The sequence below is a fragment of the Aegilops tauschii genome, chromosome 4, assembly GCF_002575655.3.
Source record: "Aegilops tauschii subsp. strangulata cultivar AL8/78 chromosome 4, Aet v6.0, whole genome shotgun sequence".
In the NCBI taxonomy this organism is placed as follows: domain Eukaryota; kingdom Viridiplantae; phylum Streptophyta; class Magnoliopsida; order Poales; family Poaceae; genus Aegilops; species Aegilops tauschii.
In genome coordinates this window covers 358,932,512-358,957,069 of record NC_053038.3, presented here as the reverse complement: position 1 = coordinate 358,957,069, position 24,558 = coordinate 358,932,512, and the positions used below count along the sequence as shown (strand labels likewise).

The window sequence follows — 24,558 nt, the reverse complement described above, 5'->3', positions numbered from 1 at the left end:
GTGTGATTCTTTATGTTGAGGGTGCCGCCTAGTCATATGTTTATCAAGCAAATTCAACAAAAAGTCAAAGCATCAATTCGCAGTTAATAAGTCAAAGAAGAAAGAAGATAAAAAGAGAAGGTCAAAGGCGAACCAATTTAGGAGGAGGGGTGGTAGGCTAGTCCACCATAGCCCATTCACCGCATAGACTAGTTGGTCAACTTTTATCCATTTACTTCTCTCACCTGCCACCTCTAAGTAGTCTTGGTCATTTAGAGAAAGTACAATAGGTCCTAGTGCTATAAGCCATTTTACATCAGCAAAATCCCATGTGGAAGAAAGAGAAGAGAGGAAAGAGAAGGTAGCCGGCGCTTCACTAGTCGCCGGGCTGCAACACACTACACGAGAGAAAAGGACCGCATACAGCCCTTCAAAGCAGGCGCTGCTTTCTCCCTCCCAGTCAATGTGTTTCCTTTCTTCCCTATGCATGCAAATACTAATTACTATAGCCAGTTGAGCAGGTCCTCTATAGCCAGCGTTATTTTCTTATGAAGGCTATAAGATGACATGGCACAAGTTTAGAGCCCGCTGCCGGCTCTTCTATTAACCATGCTCTTAAGGACTCCTAGCCTGTATAACCCCCCAAGGGTGGAGGCTCAATCATGTCTCACTTGAATACACTCAAGGAGAGAGTGCACAGAGCTCTAGCCCCGTATCCGAGGAGTCCCATATGACTCAGACCAACTGTAAGGTACAAGATATATCTCCTCTAGATTATAGTTCACACACACTCACGATCTGATATAGGAATTGAGTTACAGATGAACTGGGGGAGCAGAGGTAGGAGAAAAGAGGAAGGTAGCCGCCGCCGGGTTGGTCCGTGATCCACTGGATGGTTTGCTCCTTGCCTTCGATCTGGTACTTGTAGTTGCAGCGATGGGGTAGCAGGCGGGCCAGGTCCATGAGCGGCCCAGTGGGCAAGCCCATGTGCGTACATGCTAGGAGGGCTCCTAACAGCCCCCCTTCCTTAAAATTCGGCTTGCCCCCAAGCCGAAACCACCAAGAGCCGCCTGGATCCCACTGCACTCGATGTTCCTTGACTACCTTGAAGTAGTGGTGGTAGCCGAAATCGGGCTTGACTTGAACGATCGGGTTGTGGTGGCCGTGGCCGGTGGCGACCCAACCAAATGAGGTGCCAAAGTTGTCGTTGTCGAAGCCGGGGCAGTTGTGGTCGATGGAGCCTTGCAGGAAGCCGACAGTGACAGCGATGACACCCCACCCTCCTTGAATAATAGTTTGTCGAGTCCATTTCAATAACAGCCACAATGCAATTCGTCCAGGATCCCAAGGTGTTACCAGCTGGTAGATGCCCCAGTGAGGCCCCAACAACTCGATAGCATAAAAGAGATGATAATCTGAATGGAGCTCATAGGACCGATGTCCAGCTTGATACACATCAAGTGCACTGGGCTCAACGCTTGTTCCCTTGCACCAATGAATATCCAGATTCAAATGTGCTAGGACAGAGCAAGCTTCCAAGTAATCAACCCAGGTAAGTAATAGGACGTTCTGAACAGAACAAATGTCGCTGCTCTGTCTGAATGAAGAAGTGACAGTAACAACTGAATTGTTTGAACCATGTTTCTTCATCTTCCACAGCAGTGCAAACTTCTCGAAATAAATTTCCCAGTGGGCAAGACCATAGGTAAGGTATTCAACACTTACTAGTTGCTGCACCATATAGGATATATAAGACTGTACGCTTTTTTGTAGGTCACCTGCATCCCATGTATTGCTTCTGAACACCCTCAAAGTAATGTTGATAAGATTCAGATAGGCCATACAACTTGCATGTGTATGCAATGTGCCAAGAGAAGATGTTTCCCGAGTCACTGTCCGGCTGCTACTATGACAAGCTTGAAAATGTAACTGGGACATATATCGACTTCTGGTGGCAAAGTCTGTGAAATATAGTACCTTTGTGCTGGTGATCCAAGGTTGAAAATGTTCAGAATTGCACTGGCCCCGGGGTGCCGTTAGAGAAATGAATGTAATTTGAAGATACCATTTAAGCAAGAAAAAACTACCCAGCTGTGAATGCAGAGGACAACGTGAAGAATCAAACAGTGCACCGTAGTTTCCTTGCAACGGCAGATGTAGCATCTCAAACAGTGGTTTCAACGTGGTCAGCACACAGCTTGGAGATGATGTTGTAGTGATAGTCCGCATTCTTATGAAAAGAAGGATGCACTTGTCATAATCTTCAGGAGGTTTGGCAGGTGGTCTAGGGACACAGAGCCTTCTAGTTGCCTGCATTCCCACTCCCTTATAAGGTGCTTGCACGGTGGGAATCTTTCTCTCCATAATTCCCTCTTCCCTCAAGTAAATAATTGCAGTATGGTGGCAGTCAGACCAAATTGAACATAGCTCCTCAAGATAGTTCGCTTCAGATCGAAACTTAATTTCCCTTCGACTCAAAAATGACCAATTCACTGACATTCTCCTGGTATTCATGGCCCTGTGCAATTTCTCATGCCATGGAATAATAGATACAACGGCATGTTCGTCATAGTTAAATATCCATTGTTCAGATATGCTAGCTAGAGAAATCGGTGATAGTCTGCAGGAAGGCCATGGTTGCAGGTTGACTGAAGGGGCTAAAAAAATATGCAATATTCTGAACTTCAGAAGCACACCACAATTTTCAGTTTGATTTGGTCGACGCCACAGCTCATAATCAATGTCAGCAGGAGATAGTAAAACCAAGCAGCGCGTCATCATTGCTCGACAATCGCAGGCAAAATATTGTAGCTTCAGCTGAACATTTTTTTGACTGAACCCAAGTTTCAGTTGTATATCTTGAGCACACAGTTCATAAGAGGATTGCACACAGAAGATAACGCAGCAGACTGTGAGTTTCCTTATGCATTTTCTCAGTAGACTGAACCATGCATCAACACTTAAACTTGCAGAGATATCCACATTGCGAAATGCCAATTCATTTGATGCTTTAGCATCAGGTGGTGCCTGATCCAGTGGACGCCTGGATTGCAACTGTGCAACTGACAAACAACTGGAATGCTCTTCCACGGAAATCACCTCATAACAAGAAACCGGAGGGAAAACCACATCTCTGTATAGCTTCCTGCCGAGTCCAAAATTGAATTCATGCGGATGACAATGTATACCTGTACATGGCTCCTCCTGATAGCTTGTATCTGAATGAAACTTGAAAGACGGCCATGGCTTGGGTCTGAACAGGTTTCTGATGTATCTGATCCTCACTGGCACAGGTGGTGGCCATGGTTGCTGCCCGATTCCTTGCTGTATCGGCGGCAGGCACGAGGTTTTGCTCATGTCCACAAGACGAACAGGCTTCAGCCATTCGCCATCCTGGAGTAGACCGTCTGTCGAACACATGGTCAGCACCGGCAGAGCAGGGTCGCTGCGGATGATGAGGGCGACATCGTGGTCCGCCTTGCTCATCAGTTGGGTGGCGGTGTCGCCAGAGAGGGCATCAAGCTCCTGCATGCCGGCATTGGGGTCGACGTCGGTGGTGGTCGTCACGGGAGAAACGACCTCGGCACAAGAGGGAGTGTTGGTGCCGATGGAGGCCGTTGCCTGCACCGGAGCGAGCTGCTCAACTGCTTGGTGGACCGGGTCGACCGTGGGCTCGAGGTGGACGGTGGTAGCAGCGTCATGGACCTCGTCGACGCTGTCGATGGTGTCAACCTGGGTCGAGCACTCCGTCGAAGAGGTGACGGGCACCATCGTGATGCACACCGGGGCTGCATCATGGGCGACCGTGGGAATCTCCTGGGCCTTGGTGGTGGAGCCGGAGACGTCCGGGACGGGCGCCGACGCGTTGGTTGTGCTCTCCGGCGAAGTGGTAGCTGATGGTGGGTTGTGGACGACGGCGGGTGAACTGGTGGCCCAACTGACGTCAAGGGCGTTCAGTTTATCGGCGAGGGACCTGGCGGCGTTGGTGTAGGCGTCGAGCCTGGCGCCGAGCCGCTCGAGATACTCCTGAAGGAACGGATCCATGGTTGATTCCGTCGGATGGTGGTGGTGAAAAAAAATGGGGAAAGAATTTGGGGAACGGTGGTGCCTGGCTCTGTATACCAGATGTAAGGTACAGGATATATCTCCTCTAGATTATAGTTCACACACACTCACGATCTGATACAGGAATTGAGTTACAGATGAACTGGGGGAGCAGAGGTAAGAGAAGAGAGGAAGGTAGCCGCCGCTGGGTTGGTCCGTGATCCACTGGATGGTTTGCTCCTTGCCTTTGATCTGGTACTTGTAGTTGCAGCGATGGGGTAGCAGGCGGGCCAGGTCCATGAGCGGCCCAGTGGGCAAGCCCATGTGCGTACATGCTAGGAGGGCTCCTAACACCAACATCGAGGGAAAAAAAAGCCCATGTTCGACCTTGGGAGGTCTCATACAAATCAAGTTGGCAATCAAGCCTTCCTTGGCAGTTCACAAAATAGGACTAGGTAGCGTTCCGCCAAGGCGACCGAACCTATTAAAAAAACATCGTAATATCACTTTGTCGAGCGTACAATGCAAGGTATTTGTACATACACCCTACTCGTTAAGTCTGTGTTGAGACTACGGTTAAGAGATACCTCCTAATCTCATGCTCCCTTAACTACACCAACATCTTTTCCTTACAAGTGTGGGTTTGAGATAGTTTTGGAAGATTGCAGATGTTCTTGTGAATTTTGTTTGAATATTTCCTAACTTCTATAATTTTTGTTGCATTGGTTGAATATATCACGATCATCCATTTAACCTACAAAGAGACCACATTTGTCCATTTAATATTGTCATCTCTGTCGAAATAAGAAGGCATGAAACCCAAAATGACAAAACGGAACCCCTATTACGTGGAGCTAGTTTTTTGTGTGAAAGAGAATCAAAAACAATATTTTCAAACCCATTTTTTCTAAAAACAAATTTACATACACACACAGATGTGGTGCCCTCCTATAAAAGACAATATATGGTCCAAAAATGGAGTTATTATTTGCCTTTGTGCACCCACAAAATTGTCTTTTTGTGTAGATTACAAATTAACATGTTTTTCCATAAATTTTACAAATATATAAAGTACATTCATATATACCAGTGGATTGTTTTTTCAAACTTCTTAATACATCTTTCACGTTTTTCAAAATAATGAGCTCCTTGACGAAAATACAAAGATGAACATGGTTCCACGCGCACCCACGTGAATAGTAAATAAAAAAACTTTTTTTTAGTTCAAAAATGTTGGGGTATCAAATTTGGTCGGCCATTCTACTCACGTGTGAAGTTTGGTGAAGTATTGACACATGTGGTATTCTTAATGAAGATAATACAATTGAGACCATACTATCCATCGAACAGTGTTTCTCATATAGCTTCAGTTTTGTCATTTTTGCCCAGATTTCCGTGGATGCCATTTTTTCATGAAACTTTATATGCGAGTGTACCGGTTGACTATGTATGTTAGAAAAGAAAACAGACGTATTTAATTTTCACTAGTATTTTTTAAATTTACTGTTCACAAGGGATGCGTGTGAAACCATGTTCGTCAAATCAGGGGACGCTCCTTGGAGCCAACTTTGACACTCATATGAAACCACACACCACCGCTACCAATGAAACCTTTTTCAGATGCGTCATCGCGGCCACATGATATATCCTCCAAAAATATTCTGTCACCTACGTAGAGCGTAACAGTATCTTATTTTATATTATAATTTAGCAAAAGTACTACAACAGGCCGAAACATCCAAGCTGGCCCATCCTTCTATTCGCCAACCCCTTTCAATGTCACAACATCAAGCTCTATCAGTGAATGCGCGAAAGCCCTAGCCTGACCTAGGCAAGAGTGTAATATCCCTACCCTAGCCGCCCATGGCGACTAGGGTTTCCCTACTCCGTCGGCATCCCACCGGCGTTGAGTTTTACATACTGCCCCTCACATCTAGTCCTCACATCCAACCGCTCCGCTGGATCCTCAGGCTGATGGGGACAGCTAGCCTGTCTTCCAGGCCTTGGGGTTGGTGGGTGTATGGCTACAGGGGAAGACCGACTGTGCTAGTCGGGGAGGAGGCAGTTGTTTCGACCAAGGCTGTATGGAGACTAGCAAAGGAAAGGAAGAAGTCGAGGAAAACAGGTGTTGCTGGTGAACAGAAGGAAAGCTCGGTGGCACCTCGGGAGAGGAAGAAACCGAAGAACACTATGTCACCAAAGAAGAAAGAGGGTACGAGCAATGGCACAACTTCAGGATCGGCGGGCTCCGAGGGGGAGCGCCACCAGGAGCAATGAAAACTTTATGCTGGAATTGCCGCGGGATTGGCGACCCCGCGACAGTTAGTGAACTCCACGATCTTGTGCGGATTTGTGCGCCGTCGATTCTATGTATAGTTGAAACCCAATTAGCTAAGAGTCGAGTGGAAGGCTTGGCGGGCTCATTACGCTTTGATGCTAGTTTCGGCGTTCCTAGTAGTGGTCGTAGTGGTGGCATTTGCTTGTACTGGAATAAGAGTTTGAATATAGAAATAAAGAATTTTTCCAAGTATCACGTAGATGCATGGATCTCTGAAGTGGGCAAAGAACAGTGGAGGCTTTCTTGCTTCTATGGAGAAGCCAATAGAAGTCTTCGTCATAAAACTTGGCAAACAATGAGGGTTCTTCGAGGTGAAAGTACTCTCCCATGGGTGTGCTTGGGGGATTTTAATGAGATTTTGTGTAAGGAAGAACAGCTTGGGCCAAATGAAAGGGATAGTGCACAAATGGAAGCATTCAGAGAGGCAGTGGATATATGTGGTTTGGCTGACTCGGGCTACAAAGGCGTATTCGGACTTGGGAAAAGAGGGTTGCAGGAGGAGAGTTTTGTCGTGTCTGGCTGGACCGAGCTCTTGCTACGACTAGTTGGTCTTCTCTCTTTCCGTTTGCCTCAGTGGAGCATCTTACGGCAGCGAAAAGTGACCACTGCCCAATTGTTCTGCACACAAAAGCTGATAGCTCTGGAGTTCGAGCGAGGCAGCGCCCCTTTCGGTATGAATGCATGTGGGAAAGGGACGACCGGTTCTATGCTATGTTAGAGAAGGCGTGGAAGAACAGTCCTTGCTCTGGATCAGTTGCTGAAATGGTTGCCAAATTAAGTTCGATGGCTGCGGCTTTGGGAAGATGGGGCCGGCAAACATTTGGTTCAGTGAGACAAGAGCTTCATTCTTTGCGGTCTCAGCTGGAGCAACTACGAGCAGATCCTATGCGGACAGGACCTACAACACAAGAAAAGGGAGTTGAAGCTCGGATCATTGAACTGTGTGTACGTGAGGAGATAATGTGGCGACAGCGTGCCCGTATTCAGTGGTTAGCAGAAGGGGATAGCAATTCCAAAAAATTTCACAAGAAAGCCTCTGCTAGAAAGTCAAAAAACATAATAGTTTCCCTTGAGCGGTCTGATGGAATAATGTGCACTGATTTGAATGAGCAGGAATCCATGGCAACAAATTTTTATGAGAATCTCTATACATCAGAGAACACCATTGGGATGGAAGAAGTGTTGTCTCACATCCCGACGCGAGTGCATGGAGATATGAAGGTGAAGTTAGATGCTCCTTTTTCTAAGGAGGAGGTGAAGTCGGCGTTGTTCCAAATGTTTCCAACCAAGGGCCCCGGGCCAGATGGTTTTCCCGCTCACTTTTTTCAGCGCCACTGGGAGTTGTGTGTAGATGAGGTGACTGCGATGGTGTTGCGAGTGCTCAATGGAGAGGATTCTCCGGAGGAGATTGACAAAACGTTCATTGTGTTAATTCCCAAGATTACCAGTCTAAAAAATTTAGGACAATTTAGACCGACAAGTCTTTGTAACGTAATTTTCAAGATTGCGTCCAAAGTGTTTGCGAACCGTCTAAAAGTAATTCTCCCCGAGGTAATTCCGAAGAGCAGTCCGCATTTGTTCCAGGTCGTCTTATTACGGATAACTTCATATCGTCATATGAATGTCTACATTACATGAAGAAAAAGAGGAGAAAGAGTAACAGGTTTTGTGCTCTAAATTTGGACATGATGAAAGCTTATGACCGACTAGAGTGGTCATACCTGAAGGCAGTCATGCTGAAGTTGGGTATTAGTCCAAGTTTCACCGACACAGTGATGAGGTGCGTTTCATCAGTTTCTTTTGCGGTTATGTTTAATGGTGGTAGGCTCGATGATTTCAAGCCATCCAGGGGCATACGGCAGGGGGACCCGATATCTCCGTATTTATTTCTGCTTGCTGCAGAAGGTTTATCCTGTTTACTGAAAACTACTATATCAGAAGAGACCATCCAGGGTATTCAAGTAGCTCCGGAGGCTCCCCATGGGAACCACCTGCTTTGTGCTGATGACAGCCTTTTGTTTTTTACTGCTACACCGGTGATGGCTACAAGGGTGTCATCTCTATTGAAGAAATATTGTGATGCCTCGGGACAAAGGATAAACCATGAAAAATCGTCCATCTTTTTCAGCAAGGGCTGCCCTGAGGCGGTCAGATTTGAGCTCAAAGAAATATTGCATGTACCCAATGAAAAGTTGTCAGAGAAATATTTGGGCCTTCCTTCTGATGTGGGGAGATCTAAAGAGGGATGTTTTAAATATCTGAAAGACCGGATATGGAAACAAGTGCAGGGGTGGATGGAGCGTGCACTCTCAGCTGGAGGTAAAGAAGTGCTCATTAAGTCGGTGGCGCAAACTATCCCTACATACTCTATGGCATGCTTCAAACTGCCGAGAGGTCTGTGTCAGCATATTAATGGCCAACTACGCAAATTTTGGTGGGGCTCAAAGAAGGGTGAGAGGAAGACGGCTTGGGTCTCCTGGGAGGTTATGGCGCAACCGAAATTCATGGGAGGGATGGGCTTTCGAGACATCGAACTCTTGAATCTAGCTCTTTTGGCCCGGCAAGCATGGCGACTCCTACATGAACCTAATTCCCTAAGTGCACGTATTTTAAAATCTGTTTATTACCCTTCTTGTTCCATCTTGGATGCAGAGATTGGCAGCAACCCCTCAAAGTATGGCGATCAATCATAGAAGGCCGTGACACACTAAAACTCGAATTGATCAAGAGGATTGGCACAGGTGAAGCGACGGAAATTTGGAATGACAACTGGATCCCCGGGGATTTTAAATTGCGCCCAGTTTGTGCAAAATCTCCCCACCCACCTGTGTACGTTAGTGAACTAATTGATCAGGTGAGTGGCGTATGGAATGTTCATGATTTGGATGAGCACTGTTTTGAGATGGACAAACGAGCTATACTAAATATCCCTCTCAATTCGAAACGACAGGAAGATTTCTGGTCGTGGCACTACGATCGCAAGGGAGTCTTCTCTGTATGTTCGGCCTACAGGCTACTCACAGCAACAAAAAGGCAACGGAAGGATTGGTTAGAAAAGGTTCCAGGGCACTCTAACCCTACCCTCAAAGGAAAATCCTGGGCCAAACTATGGGGTACTGTTGTTCCATCTAAAGTTAAGGTTTTCGCATGGAGACTAGCTAGAACCTCCCTCCCTACTGGTGATGTCCGAGAAAACCGGAAGATGGCGACCACTCCAGAGTGTAGCATTTGTTTGGCAGTGCATGATTCTTGGAGGCACTCGCTTTTCAATTGCAGATACTGCTGATGCATTCTTGTTTGGTGTTCGTGCGGATCTCCCTCGTTTCGACGGTGCAAACCCACGGTTGTGGCAAAACAGGTGCGAAGATCAGTTCAAACTCTGGAACACCCCGCCGCACAGATGGATTTCGCTGGCGACGTCTCAATTTGATGGGGCAGCAGCTCGGTGGTTGGAATCAGTCCAATGCAGGTCTCCCAATATGTAGTGGTCTGAATTTTGCTGCAGTCTGCAGAGTCGATTCGGCAGAAATCAACACCAGACACTGCTCCGCCAGCTCTTCCGTATAGCTCAAACCAGTACAGTTGTTGATTATGTGGATCGCTTCGCCGATTTATACGATCAGTTGTCTGCATATGAGGAAATTCCTAACACCTTGCATTACACTACTCGTTTCCTGGACGGGTTCAAGCCAGGTGTTCGAGTTACAGTGGCGCTTCAGAAGCCCAAGGATCTCGATTCAGCATACGACTTGGCCTTGCTGCATGAGGAGCTTGGGGAAGGAGTATCCCATATCAATTCTTCTACAGGCGTGAGGTCTGGACCATTTCCACTTCCTCTTCCTCCCAAACCCCGTGTCATTGAGGATAAGCATCATTCTAAAACTCCAAAAACATCACCAGCTGACGACAAGTGGTCTGCATTGCGAGCATACCGCAAATCAAAAGGGCTTTGTTTCGTTTGTGGAGAGAAGAGGTCTCGTGATCATGTGTGCAAATCAACAGTCCAGTTGCATTTTGTTCATGAACTGATTGATCATGTTCAGTCAATGGAATCTCTCCAGTCTGATAGTTCAGAGTCTGATACAGTTTCTGTTCACAGTATGCGGTTGTCAGCTGCTGCAATTGGAAAGGACCCCAACGCTCCATCCCTACAGTTGGAAATTCAGTTACAAGGGCATACTATGGTTTTCCTAGTGGACTCGGGCAGCACTCATTCTTTCATAGATAGCTCTTTTGCTCCTGTGTTGGAGGATGTTCAGGATACTGCTGCAGTTTCTGTTACAGTTGCGGGAGGAACGTCATTGCAGTGTTCTCAAGTGTTGCAAAAGTGCACACGGAGCTGTTGTGGTGCCGTTTTCTCTTCTGATTTCAGGCTTTTGCATTTATCCACTTATGATGGTATCTTGGGTCTTGACTGGTTGGCCCAACACAGTCCTATGCAAGTTGATTGGACTCAGAAATGGATGTCAGTCCAGCAGTCTGGCAGAACAGTTACATTGCAAGGCCTGTTGCCTTCTAACTTTGCACTGACAGTGATATCAGTGTCTCTCATTCAGTGTTTTGCCACTTTTTTAGTCTGTCCTGAAATGCAAGCAGTATTGGACAAGTTCCCTACAGTCTTTCAGGCTCCCACTGGCCTTCCTCCTAGAAGAATGCAAGACCATCACATTCCTTTGATTCCAGGTGCACGACCAGTTTCTGTCAGACCATACAGGATTTCCCCCCAGCTCAAAGACGAGTTAGAAAAGCAGATTGCTGAACTCTTGCCCTTGGGGATGATTCGACCCAGCAAAAGCCCATTTTCATCTCCTGTCCTCATGGTCAAGAAAAAGGAAGAAGGAGAATGGAGACTAGTTGTGGATTTCAGACATCTCAATGCTATCACTCTGAAGAGCAAATACCTAGTACCAATTATAGATGAGTTGTTGGATGAACTAGCTGGAGCATGTTGGTTTACCAAGATGGACCTCAAAGCTGGGTTTCACCAGATCAGGCTAGCCCCTGGAGAAGAGTACAAAACTGCATTTCAAACACACCATGGCCACTTTGAGTTTCTAGTAGTTGCCATGGGTTTGACAGGAGCTCCAGCAACATTTCAAGGGGCCATCAATTTTGATCGGTCTCCCCTTCTCAGGAAGTGTGTGCTATGTTTCTTTGATGATATCTTAGTTTTCAGCAAAACATTTGAAGAGCATTTGGAACATGTTGCACAGGTTCTGACAATTCTGAAAGAAAAAGAATGGAAAGTTAAAATGTCCAAATGTGCATTTGCTCAACAGGAAATTGCTTATTTGGGACATGTCATCTCTGTTAAGGGTGTGTCTACAGATCCTGCCAAGATAACAGCTGTCCAACAGTGGCCTACTCCAACTAATGTCAAAGAAGTTAGAGGGTTCCTTGGTCTTAGTGGTTACTATAGAAAATTCATCAAACACCATGGTATCATTGCAAAACCTCTCACTGGACTTCTTAAGAAAGGAATACCATTTGTGTGGACCAGTGTTACTGAAGAAGCTTTTGTGGTGCTCAAACAAGCTCTTACATCTGCCCCAGTTCTAGCTGTGCCTGATTTTTCCAAACCATTCACTGTGGAAACAAATGCATGTGACTATGGAATTGGAGCAGTTTTAATGCAGCAGGGCCACCCATTGGCATTTGTCAGCAAGGCCTTGGGTCCTAAGAACAGAGGTCTGTCAGTATATGAGAAAGAGTACCTGGCTATTCTTCTGGCTGTAGACCATGGAGATCATACTTGCAAATGCAACAGTTCATTATCAAGACTGATCACAAGAGTTTAGCCCACTTACAGGATCAGAGATTGCACACCCCATGGCAACAGAAATGCTTGACTAAGTTACTGGGCTTAAACTACACCATTCAGTATAAACAAGGAAACACAAATGCTGCTGCTGATGCACTTTCCAGGAGACCTTCTGAGGGAGCAGTTCTTTACCAGATTTCTTGTGCACAGCCTACTTGGCTAATGGAAATTGAAAAGAGTTACAAAGGTGACACTAAAACACAAGATATATTGCAACAACTGGCCATAGACCCTGCATCTAAGCCACAATTCTCTTTGCACCAAGGTCTCCTTCGTTACAAAAACAACATCTGGGTTGGACCAGATGCAGCCCTGCACCTCAAGATTTTTACAGCCTTTCATGCTAGTCCAATTGGGGGGCATTTTGGTTTTCCAGTTACATACAAAAGAATTATATCTCTCTTCAGGTGGCAAGGAATGAAAAACTTCATCAAGACTCAAGTACAAACCTGCTTGGTGTGTCAGCAAGCTAAGCCAGAGAGAGTTCAATACCCTGGTCTGTTATCTCCTCTGCCAGTACCTTCCAAAGCTTGGGACACAGTGTCCATGGATTTTATATCAGGTCTCCCTACATCCTTCCAATATAATTGCATTCTGGTGGTGATTGACAAGGTCTCTAAATATGGCCATTTCATCTCTCTCACATCCCTTCAATGCACAGAAAGTGGCTGACGTGTTTATTGATAATGTGTACAAATTGCATGGTATGCCCAGGTTGATAATCTGTGATAGGGACCCCATTTTCACTAGCTCCTTCTGGCAAATGCTCATATCAAGAACTGGAGCAGAACTCAATATGAGTACAGCATATCACCCTGAGACTGATGGTCAAACTGAACGAGTAAATCAGCAAATTGAGTGCTTCTTGAGGTGCTTCATTAGTGCTCATCCTACTAAGTGGAGCAAATGGCTGTTACTTTGTGAATTCTGGTACAATACCAACTGGCATTCTGCACTGAATAAGTCACCCTTTGAGATCATTTATGGGCAGACTCCACGATTCTTTGGAATATCCGCTTCTGACACTATTGCTCCCGTAGATATCCAATCCTGGTTGGACTCACGACAGTTGATGATTGCTTCAGTTCGACAACATTTGTTACTTGTGCAGCAGAGAATGAAGCAACAGGCAGACAAGAAATGAACTGAAAGAGTTTTTGCTGTCAATGACCTTGTGTTCCTTAAACTCCAACCATATGTGCAATCGTCAGTGGTCAGAAGAGCTAACCATAAGCTCTCATTCAAGTTTTTTGGTCCTTACAAGATCGTGGAGAAAATTGGAGAAGTTGCATACCGCTTGGAGCTGCCTCTTGACAGTCGAGTACACCCAGTGTTTCATGTGTCGCCGCTTAAGAAGTTCATTCCGCCAACGGCTCAGGTACAACAGCAATTACCTTCTCCTACAACCATTCTGCAAGTACCTGTGCAGGTGTTGGATCGTCGCGTTCGTCAAGCTGGCCGGAAGACAGTTATGCAAGGATTAATCCTCTGGAGTGGCGGTTCACCAGCTACTGCTACCTGGGAAGACCTGGACTCGTTGAAGCAAGAGTTTCCATGCGCTCCGGCTTGGGGACAAGCCGGTTCACAAGGAGAGGGGGATGTCAGTGTCGCCAAGGCAAGGACTGAACTGCTGGTTCAGTCGAGACGAGCTGTTGTCGATCCGGCTCCTGTAGCGGATCCGACAACGGAAGAAGGCGCGGAAGAATTCAAGCGCGGAGATGGGCCGGCCCAGCGGCCCAGGCGAGCGACCAACCCACCGCGTTGGCTCAAGGATTACAGCCTGGCCCGTTACCTGTACTAACGGTCGCTTGTTTAAATAGGCATCGATCTCCTCCTGTAATAGATGGCTAGGAACTGGGTGACGGCTTCGGCCGGTGTACTCGGATAGCTGTGTGGGTGGATGGGCGGATAGCTACCGAAACTTTTCCTCAATTCGAATTCGAATCCCTAATTCCTCCCAGATCCAGTGTGTTGCTTACAGAATGGCCTGCTGTGTTTGGGCACTCATGGACGAGGAGCTGGTGGAGGTAATTATTTCTAACTGGACTGAGGACCCAAGGCTATGGCTCTTCTGGTTGTTTGATACTCTCCAGCCGGATGAGTTGGCGCGAGTGTTGGTCTCTATGTGGGCTATCTAGTGGGCGCGGCGGCGCGCGATACATGCTCAGCAATTCCAAAGCCCCCTTACCACTTTCACTTTTATTAACAAGTTTCTTGATGACATTCAGACGTCCCATGCATGTGAGCTCAAGAACTCCAGGGGGGTGCATGTACCAACGCAAAGGAAAGCTGCTGGCTGGCTGCCGCCGCCGGCGGACGAAGCAAAACTTAATTCTGATGGTGCCATCAGCCGGGATGGTCGACGCGGTGCAGTGGCAGCAATTTGCAGGGACAAAAACGGCAAGTATATGGGAGCTTCTGCAGTAGTTTACGAAGGCTTGGTAGACCCAGCGAGCTTGGAGGCCCAGGCATGCAATGAAGCTCTTTCGCTCGCAGCAGATCTTCTGCAGTCGTCCATCTTCGTCGCGTCTGATTGTTTGGAAGTCATCAACAACATAAACTCTCCAACTGCCTGCCATTATGCTGCTGTTCTGCGGGAAATTGATCACCGGAGGATCTCATTTCACAAGGCGATCTTCGGGCATGAGCGTCGTAAACATAATGCGGAGGCTCATGCTCTTGCTAAAGCATCTACAACTCTAGCCACTGGGCGCCATGTTTGGCTGATTTCTGTACCTGATATTACTTGTATTCCTGAGAACGTTACTATAATTCAATAAAGCCCTTTGGTTACTCAAAAAAAAAGCTCTATCAGTGAATGACAGGATGGTCATCTGACGAACCTACTACAGTAGAACCAAATGCTCATGTTCTGCAGTCAACCGACTATTTATGGCACAGTGAGAAACTTGACTTGGTACTTGCAAAGTTGCAATCAATCCACAAATAATAGCGTATACAAAAATCCAAAGAAACTTTATTTTGTCAGGCCAACATCCTCTTTTATGAATCAGAACCGAGAAGGATGGTAGACAATTTTCACATGGTACCCCCAGATTCTTCAGCGCATTATTCCAGTCACAAAACACTAACCTGACTGTTCTTGTAAAAGATAATACATGTTCGACCTATTGGTACAACACACTATCGTTTTGGTATGATACAGTTTTCAGAAATGCAGTTGCATCGAAAGAGCACTCAGACAAATGAAGACAACGGATGTGTATTCAGAAATGCAGTTTTCATGGAGAATACGAATTTCACGTTGTGTATTCAGCATTTATTTCGACATACTTATAACTTAGGTCACAGCCCCACGCCTTTCCAGTGCCTCCTCCATTCCCTGTGGACACAATGGATGTGTATCGTAATGACAGTCTCACAATTTCATAAAATATAACCATCAATAGAGCGTATTCTTCAAAAAAAAGAATAAATAGAGTATCAGATTGTTCGGGGATAAGAAAAACAACTGGGTTATGCGCGATCTGAGCTTCCCTTCACACGAATCAATGACTGTGAAAGCATTCATTTCAGGGTTCGTTTGATTCAAGACACCCCGTTAGCCTGCCTCACAGCTGTCTTAACATCAATACCAATTCACGAAACTAAATGAATATGGGAAAAGATTAAATGCAAATACAGCAATTTAATGGGCATAAATATGAACTAAGAGCATTCTAGAAGATAATATGAACTAAGAGTATTCTAGAAGACAGATGCAGAACATCATGAAGCTCTCATACAAGGACATACTACAGTTTTAATTGTGCAACACAGAGGCTGGAAGCTTACCAACTGATACATCAATGTTCACTGTACCATGGATGTCACCAGCATCTTTGAGATACTTGCTAGCAGCAGATCTAAGAAAAAGAGTTGGCGTTTTAGCTCATAGCACTAAGAGTTAGAGATATTCTATGCAACAATTCTATTCACCGTGACTCAAACAAGTAAATTTAGAATCATATGTAGTCAAGGTTTCTTTAACCTGTCAAAAGGGAGTGGTTGGCCATTTTTCATTAGTGGAATAACTCCAAGGGAAATATCAAGTTGATCTGCATCAAAATGAATCCCTGAATAGCCGACAGAGCAAGCAATACGCCCCCAGTTCGGGTCTCGTCCAAATACAGCAGCCTGGCCCAAAAAATGATCCAATCATTCAGGTCTCCTGGGGTAAGGAATGCAATAGAGAAAACTAGTAATGCTCGTATGCTCCCGGGCTGCAATATATGGCAGGTAAACAATAACATACTTTAACCAAGGAGGACGCTGCCACTGAACGAGCAATTTTAGCTGCGTCTGCCTCATTATTTGCACCAGTTACAGTAACCTGCATAGGAAAAGGGCACTTTAGAAGATTGTGCTATATTACTGGAAATGTACGAAATGAATTTTGATATAATGCATGAAACTGTTGCCAGATGACTCAAATTGTTTTTCTGAAAGTAAAGACCCAAGTCATCATTTTCGCAAGAAAATGTGTCCCAGACTCCCAGTAGGCTGATGATGCAGAAGATACAAAGTGTTAAAAGTATTATGCCACTGATCCACTTAACTTCAATTAAGCAGGTTGCACCCTCACCATCCCATGCTATGGATTTTGCGAGGCCTTGCATTACCTACATAAAGATAGGTCAGACTCTTTCTACTTAACAGTACAACTGAAACTATATAGATTGCTATAAGTAATATTATGGCACACACACAGGCATGCTTGGATTGGGGAACTGGAACTTACTGCATCTAGGCATGCTTGGAGCTGTTGAGCTTCAGCGCTATCATGAGTGAGGATGTCCGACAAACCAGATAATCCACTAGCCATAGCAATAACACAGTCATTCGTACTTGTATCACCATCCACCTTCAGATTTATGAGATAAAACAGTTATGAGTTTTTGGTACATGATCAAGGAGATCATATGGCCATAAGATAACCCAACTAGTTAACAATGCTCATGTATTCTCAAAGTCATATTTCCAAACAAATTACCAATCAAATTAAACCCCAGTGCAAAAACAAATTCATGTCTACTAATCAGTATCCAATACTATTCTACTAGATATGAACCTCATACAACATTAAGATTATATTGATAGATTTTCAATATATATGTATGGAAGTATTTTGATTTACTCCATAAGTTCTTTACAGGTTGTGTAATTGCTGCACACACTGATCAACATAAGAGAGAAGAGAGGTTACTCACAGTAATTTGGTTGAAACTTCTACTCACTGATGTCCGGACCATTTCTCTCCAAACATCACTTCTTACTTGAGCATCGGTCGTGAGAACCTATAAAAGATATTACCATCAAGCTCGCGCTGAGCCTATAGAGAGGAAATGAGAGAGGGAAAAGGAGTGTATAAAATGAGACAGAAAGAGGGGACATACACCAAGCATTGTCGCCATATTTGGATGAATCATCCCGGAACCTTTGGCCATTCCTCCTATCTTGATAGGCACTCCTCCAATCTATTTTTTTTAGTAAGAATTGATGATAATCAAGATCATGTCACTTCATGATAGAAGCCAACGAATCCTACATGCAAGTAAATTAAGAAATTCAAACCTCAATCTGGACAGCAATACTCTTGCTAACAAGGTCTGTAGTTGTGATGGCCACAGCTGAAGAATTTGAACTGTAATGGAAGGACAAAAACAATAGTTTAAAGATAGCAAATCATTAAGCTCCTAGTGGTGATTTTATCTCAATAGGTTTACGTTTGTGGAGGCTTTGAGAAAACAGATTGTTGCTCACAAGACTATATATAATAATTATACCCTTCAGTAGATGAAGACAGAGAGCCCACAAGTCTAGGAAGTGAATTTACAAGTGCATCCTGCATTGTTAAAACCCAGAAGCATCAGATGGAAACTGTAACAGGTCAGACAATGTGTGGTGTCGTATTGCCAGACAAGTTGCTTAGCTACCACTCCCTCTGATCTATATTAATTGTCCCTGCTTTAGCACAACTTTAGTACAGAGTTATACTAAAGCAGCGACAACTAATATGAATCCGAGGGAGTACCTCATATGAAACACTCGAGTGTAGATTTGTTGCAAAAACCTGTTGTACCTTTTTTATTCTTTGACCAATGACACCAGTGGACTGGATCAGTATGTCATTTGTGCTCACATTCAAAAGCTGAAACAGCAATAATTGGTCAAACTAGCAGCAGTGATGCGCTGCGTAGTGCATAGGCATCTGAGGGACAGGTTCGGTACCTTCGCAACAGCTTCTGCACTATCCACTGCGTCCTGATATCCTGCATCACCCTGATGACCAATTATTTACAGAAATAGCTCTTGTTCAGTCAGTGCATTCCAAAATACAGTTCAGAGATGCTGGCGATCATATTCAGTTCTCCAGAAAGGCAGAAAGACTTACAGTGGCTGCATTTGCTTGACCAGCATTAATCAACACAGCACGAGCCTAGTAAACAGCAAAATGATAACAGTTAATACCCCTCAATGAATGACCACTACTATTGTGTATCATAATTTTTCCATCGAACAATTTTTCTTTAGTTTTGGCAAGGTAAGACTAGGGGCAGAATTATCTTACTGTTTTGGATGAACTAAGGACACGCTTGCAATACAGAACAGGCGCAGCAGCAACAACATTTGTTGTAAAGGATCCTGAAAGGAACCCAACACGATGAGAACTGAGTCTAACTGATAGGTTACCGATCATACATTACATCAGAAAGCAACAGAATGATTCACGATTGTTCATCATAGTGAGCAACTAACTGAACATACGCTGATAGAAATTCCCTAGTTGTGAATTGACTACCATACCATTGTAGCATTCAGTACTAGTGAAGAAAGCGCTCGTGGTAGTCTTACCGGCGACGGTGGCGTCGACGTCGCAAGCAACAAGCGCCAAGTCAGGCTTCTGTCCCTTGGCGCGCAGGCCGCCGTAGATGCCCGCGGCCTTAAACCCCTTCGCCGCCGTGACGCCGCCTTCTACCTGCATCGACACCAAAGCAGAGCAAGCAGATTCAGAGGGCAAGGCCCCCACGACGAGTCCCACGCCGAGCACAGCCAAATGGTTGAGCTAATCACCTGCTTCCATGGGCCGTCGGGAAGGAGGATCGGCGCCGCGGAGATGTACCCCTCGGCCGTGGAGGCGGAGCAGACGACCCTGCTCGGCGATGGAGAGCTCATCCGCAGTGGGCGGTGCGGGAGCGGGGCGCGGCAGTGGAAGAGCAGGAGGGAGGGTGGCGGCATCGCTGGGGCGAGCGGCGGCGTGGCGTGACGGCTGGTCGCGCGGCGCGGGGCAGGTGGGAGTACCGGAGTGGCGAGCGGGGCGGGTCGGGGGGTTCTTTTTGCGGCGTGGCCGGTCGGCGGTTGGGACCCGGGGGTTGGTGGCGCGGCCGGCTGGCGCTGGCGGCTCGGCGGAGAAGGGCTGTTGGGGCTGGTCGTGGGCCGTGGACTCGTACTTCGGGGGTGGGGTGCTAGCCCGCGGTCAAACAGCTGAAAGGATAGATGGTCACCCGTCAGCATCTTCGGCCCACTTCACCTAAAAAAAAATCAACTCGAACTGAGGGCATAGTTTTCCCCGGAAGAATACTTTTCCCTCCTGTGATCCGTTACATGCTGAACTCGGCAGCTCGCGCCCTCCCAAATACTCCTATGTGTTGGATATCCTCATTATGTGGGCTATGAGAAAATGATCGGCCTAAAGAGATATAAAAGCGTATTACCCATTAGGGTTATGACCTAGGGTAGACTCATTTTAGACTTTGTACGTGAGAGAATGGAGATACTTTACCCTTCATCCAGCAGCCATTACCAAGAGTGATAAAAATCTGTCCAGCCTTCATTGAAGAAGAAGAGAAAAAAAATAGAGAAATGAAAGAGATGAAGATTGAAGGAAGAAGACAAGGAAGCTCCTTCCCAAGGTTGTGATAGTCCAGATCCACTAACTTATCTCCTTCAAGCTCCGGATCCACTATCTTTGATGAGATTGTTCCAATCCCTAACTCTTGATCCCCAAATTTTGTTGTGTTCATCCAAGATTAAAAAATCTTGATGTATCCGATCCTCTAGTGCTATCTAGAGAAGAACTTGTTGTATCCCATATTTGATAATAGCGAAAGGATTTGGGTGGCGTCGGCCCGTGGTTTTTTCCCTCAAGTTGGAGGGTTTTTCACGTAAAAATCTGATATCTCTCTGTTGATTCTTGCTGCTGTCCAGAAAGTTACTCCTACCACAAGACACTCATCAGAGGAGCGTCTTATCTGCTGGGTAACATATTTTTCCTCCATATATGCTGCTGCATATGTTTCTTTCTGTACTAAGCAATGATCCTTGAGTTAGTACATGATGTGGTGCTGAGATTACTTTGTTTTTGCTGCAGTTTTCAGTTCATCCCAAGTGCATTTGTGTTCTAATTCCCAACAGAGTGGCATCAAAGTCTTGGTTGCTTAGAAGGTTGCCAATCCTAATTGCTTGATTGCTGCTGGGAGTGTTGCTCAAAATGGCTTTGGAAAAAAGCGCTACTGGCATGATAGAACTTGATTCTTCCAATTACTCATTATGGAAGCCCATGATGGAAGACATCCTTTATTGAAAGGATTTGTATGAGCCAATTGTGAAAGACAAGATACCCACTCGTGTCACGGAAGAAGAATGGAGAGTGTTGCACAGAAAGGCAGTAAGTATGATCGGTTGTACATCAACCACAATATATTCCACCATGTTGCAAATGACACAAATGCATATGAGATGTGGCAGAAGTTGGGGTCTATGTATGAGAGAAAGACATCAATGAACAAGGCTCCAGTGATCAAAAGACTTGCAAAGCTTGAGTACCGAGACGGCACAAGTGTAACTGAGCACTTGAATGTCTTCCAATGCCATATAAATCAGCCCTCAACCGTGAAGATCAACTTTGAGGATGAGGTGCAAGCATTGTTGCTGCTGAGTTCCATGCATGATAGTTGGAATACACTTGTTGTGTCACTTAGCAATTCAGCTCCGGATAGGAAGCTGACTTTGGAGATGGTGAAGAATAGTATGCTGAATGAAGAAGCCAGAAAGAAGGAAAAGGGTGATGCCTCTTCTTCTGGTGCAAGAACGATGGACGCAACAATACAAGATTTCAGCAAGGCAGAAGTAAATCTACGGGGAGATCAAAGTCAAAACAGAGAATAGATATTACTTGATTTTATTGTCACAATTCGGGACACATAAAGAGCAAGTGCAGGAAGTAAAAAAGAGAGCTTGCAGAGGGGAAACTTGTAAAGAAAACTGAGCAAAAGGTTGAGAGCAACTCAGCCATGACTGCAACAGATGAGGACTATATAGTCAGTGAGGATGAAGAATGCTATAGTGTTGTTCGTATGACGCCATGAGTTGGATTGTAGATTCAGGTGGGTCCTTCCACATCACATCACACAAGGAGTATTTCACATCTTACATCACTGGTGTTAATGGCCAAGTGATGATGGGAAATAATGGTCCGTCAACAATTATGGCAAGGGCTCTTTGTCAGCGTCCTGGGAACGGGGGTGCCCAGACTTGCTTGCCTGCGGTCCAGGGCGTGGCTCCTCCAGCGGCCTGGTACGGCCCATCTTCATCAACAAACACTCAAGACCCTCGCGAGGGGCCGAGTCTCGCGGGACGGACGATGCAAGACCTCCTCAGGGGCAGCCTCCCTAGGCTGGCTCCCGAGGAATGGAGAGATATATGCAAGGGGCACCTCGCGAGGTTCCCGTAACGTGAGCCATGACGACCAAGGCCAGGCGGGCGCCAGCGGGCGCAGAGTACTCGTTGCCTCTTTGGTGCTAAAGGGGAAAGCGCAGGCGAGGAGTCCCGAGGCATCAGGTAAAGGTTTCCATATTGGTGCAACGAGACCAAGACCAGCAGGACGACAGGACGGAGGTCACTGCGGAGCCCACGACGGTGTGACCACCAGAGCCTTTGGCAGGCGAAGACCACCTTTTGTCAGGATAGCATGTACTAGCTGTTCCCCTTCAAATTGGCCGTTGTGGGATCCCTTCCCGCCTAATATTTGGGAAGAGGACCAGGGCCTCTATAAATAGGACTAGCCACCATCGTAGAAAGACAACTAATTAGAGACGAGGGATCATTCAGACCATCCTCAGCGCACAAGCTCACCGAGCTCAAGAACACCTCTCCTCGGGAGGCTGTTCATCCCTTGTATCTGTCCATCCCCAGCCTACAAGGCAATCCACCACACCACACTGGAGTAGGGTATTACACCACAACGGTGGCCCGAACCAGTATAAACCCTCGTGTCTCTTGTTCTTTGGGTTCGTCGAGTTAGGCCTTGAGATTGTTGCGGGAGCGAGCGAGAGAGAGAGAGAGAGAGAGAGAGAGAGATCTTCGTGCGCACCCCAGTGTTCGAACCTCAAGGGTTTGCCGGAATCTGGAATCCGACATTTGGCGTGCCAGGTAGGGGTGCGCTGAAGCCTTTCTTCCGTCGATCCACGCTCCACTGCTCCACCACGTCCATGGCGGACGCTCGCCGAGCCCGCGCCGAGCGCCGGGCTGCCCTGGTCGCTCGCGTCGCTCAGACGGCGCCTGTCAGCGGACCTGCCCGCCGTTCTCCATTGCCCGCTGCCAACGCTGCCACCGGCCTGGCGGGAAACGAGCAGCAAGCATCATCTCTGCACCCCTCTGTGCGGTGAGACGGACGCACCGCCACCCCGTCGCTGACTCCGGCCGGCTCGTTGTCTCACGCTTGACGTGCAGGCTGCGTTGCTCATGGCACGTGAACTCCTGCGCTACTGTCCAGTCGACGACCTCTACGACGGCTGGCTCGACCGCATCGACGAGCTCGTCAGCGCCGCTGGGGGCTCTCCTGCACCGTCCCTTTCGCTACCTCGACCACCACCGGCAGCAGGCGACGTCGCCCACGGAGCGCCTCCACCACCTCCGCATCAAGATGCTGCCCTCGCACCAAGACGCGCGGTCCCGCGGCGTGACCCTCCACGCCGGGCGCCCGCGCATGAAGAAGGAAGCTGCCAAGAAGTCCCTCGGCCGCAAGAAAACGCTCCCGCGCTCGCAGCACCACAGCGCCAAGACCGCGTGCCGCCTGCCGCGGCGGCGCGTGGGTATCAAGACCAGGCTCCGCCTCCGCGACGGGCTCCGATGACCACAGCTGGTTGCCATGCCTTCACTCCCGAGCTGTGGAGCGTCGTCTGGCCCGACAAGTTCAAGTCGGACCTGCCTCCGCGCTACGACGGCACCCCCGACCCCGCGGAGTTCCTGCAGCTCTACGAGCTAAGCATCGAGGCGGCCAACGGCGATGAGAAGGTCATGGCGAATTGGTTCCCTATGGCCCTCAAGGATGGCGCGTGCTCATGGCTCCTGAACCTGCTCGCGGGATCGATCTCCTCCCGGGGCGAGATGCGTGAGCGTTTCGTCGCCAACTTCCAGGGCACTCGTGACCGCCCGCCGGCCGCGGGTAACTTACGGCGCATCAATCAGCAGCCAGGGGAAACTCTGCAGAAGTACATCCAGCGCTTCAACATCGTTCGCCTCAAGGTCCCCAAGGTGACGGACGAAGCCATCATCTCCGCGTTCTCCGACGGCGTCCGCGACGTCAAGATGAAGGAAGAGCTCGCCATCCACGAGGAGCTATGCACAGCCTTGGAGATGTTTAACATGGCGACCAAGTGCGCGAGAGCTAAGGAAGGGCGCCTTTCCCTCCTCAAGCTCCCCGCTGCCGACCAGGAGGAAAAGAAGGCCAAGATCAAGGACGTGAAACGCAAGGGGGCTGCCGTGCTCGCGGAAGAGCCAGAGATGAAGCGCGGCCGCGACCACCCCGAGTCGTCCAAGGCCAACCGCCCGTTCTGCGCCTTCCACAACGTTCACAGCCACAACACCAGCGACTGTCAGGAGCTCAGGGCCATCCGCGATGGGCGTTTCGGTCCACGCCCCGAGCGCAACGACTGGGGCTACGGCCGAGGAGGAGGAGGACGAAGCGGGGAACGCTGGGACGACCGCGGCCCCCGCCAGGAGTGGCGTGACCGGCCTCGGGAGGACTGTTGGCAGGACCCACCTCGCGAGGGCGCCTGGAGAGACCAGCCTCGTTGGGCTCCCTCCGTTGCCGCCACCGCCAAGGAGGAACGACGACCATCATCAGGACGAGGGGGCTGGTGGCTTCCAAGAGCCTCGCGCCATCGCCTGCATCTTGGGTGGTGCTCAAGCCCTAGCCTCTCAGCGTATCTTCAAGCAGTTTGCTCGTGAGGTGAACGCGGCCCTTCCCAGGCTCGAAGCCACGCACCCGCTCAGGTGGTCCAAGTGCGCCATCACCTTCAGCTCATCAGACCAGCTCAAGTGCGTGGCAACAGCCAGTGCCCTCCCAATGCTCTGCTCACCAGTCATCAGCAAC

General features: G+C 47.6%; 2 protein-coding genes across 2 annotated transcripts; both read right to left on the bottom strand.

The window, feature by feature from the left end:
- Positions 1-753: 753 nt before the first annotated feature.
- On the bottom strand, positions 754-4,023 carry LOC141021883 (uncharacterized). The gene is made up of 2 exons (XM_073497737.1): positions 2,890-4,023; positions 754-1,710 (listed from the first exon to the last, which is right to left on the bottom strand). Exons 1-2 carry the CDS (start codon positions 4,021-4,023, stop codon positions 754-756), a joined length of 2,091 nt encoding a protein of 696 aa, XP_073353838.1.
- Positions 4,024-15,139: 11,116 nt separating this feature from the next.
- Positions 15,140-19,609, bottom strand: LOC109766082 (arginine biosynthesis bifunctional protein ArgJ, chloroplastic). Its single transcript, XM_020324850.4, has 16 exons — positions 19,257-19,609; positions 19,038-19,161; positions 18,754-18,827; positions 18,577-18,621; positions 18,414-18,464; positions 18,265-18,333; positions 17,969-18,027; positions 17,757-17,826; positions 17,579-17,659; positions 17,393-17,479; positions 16,924-17,046; positions 16,742-16,804; positions 16,438-16,515; positions 16,174-16,319; positions 15,978-16,048; positions 15,140-15,525 (listed from the first exon to the last, which is right to left on the bottom strand). Exons 1-16 carry the CDS (start codon positions 19,419-19,421, stop codon positions 15,443-15,445), a joined length of 1,389 nt encoding a protein of 462 aa, XP_020180439.1. The 5' UTR covers positions 19,422-19,609; the 3' UTR covers positions 15,140-15,442.
- Positions 19,610-24,558: the final 4,949 nt, after the last annotated feature.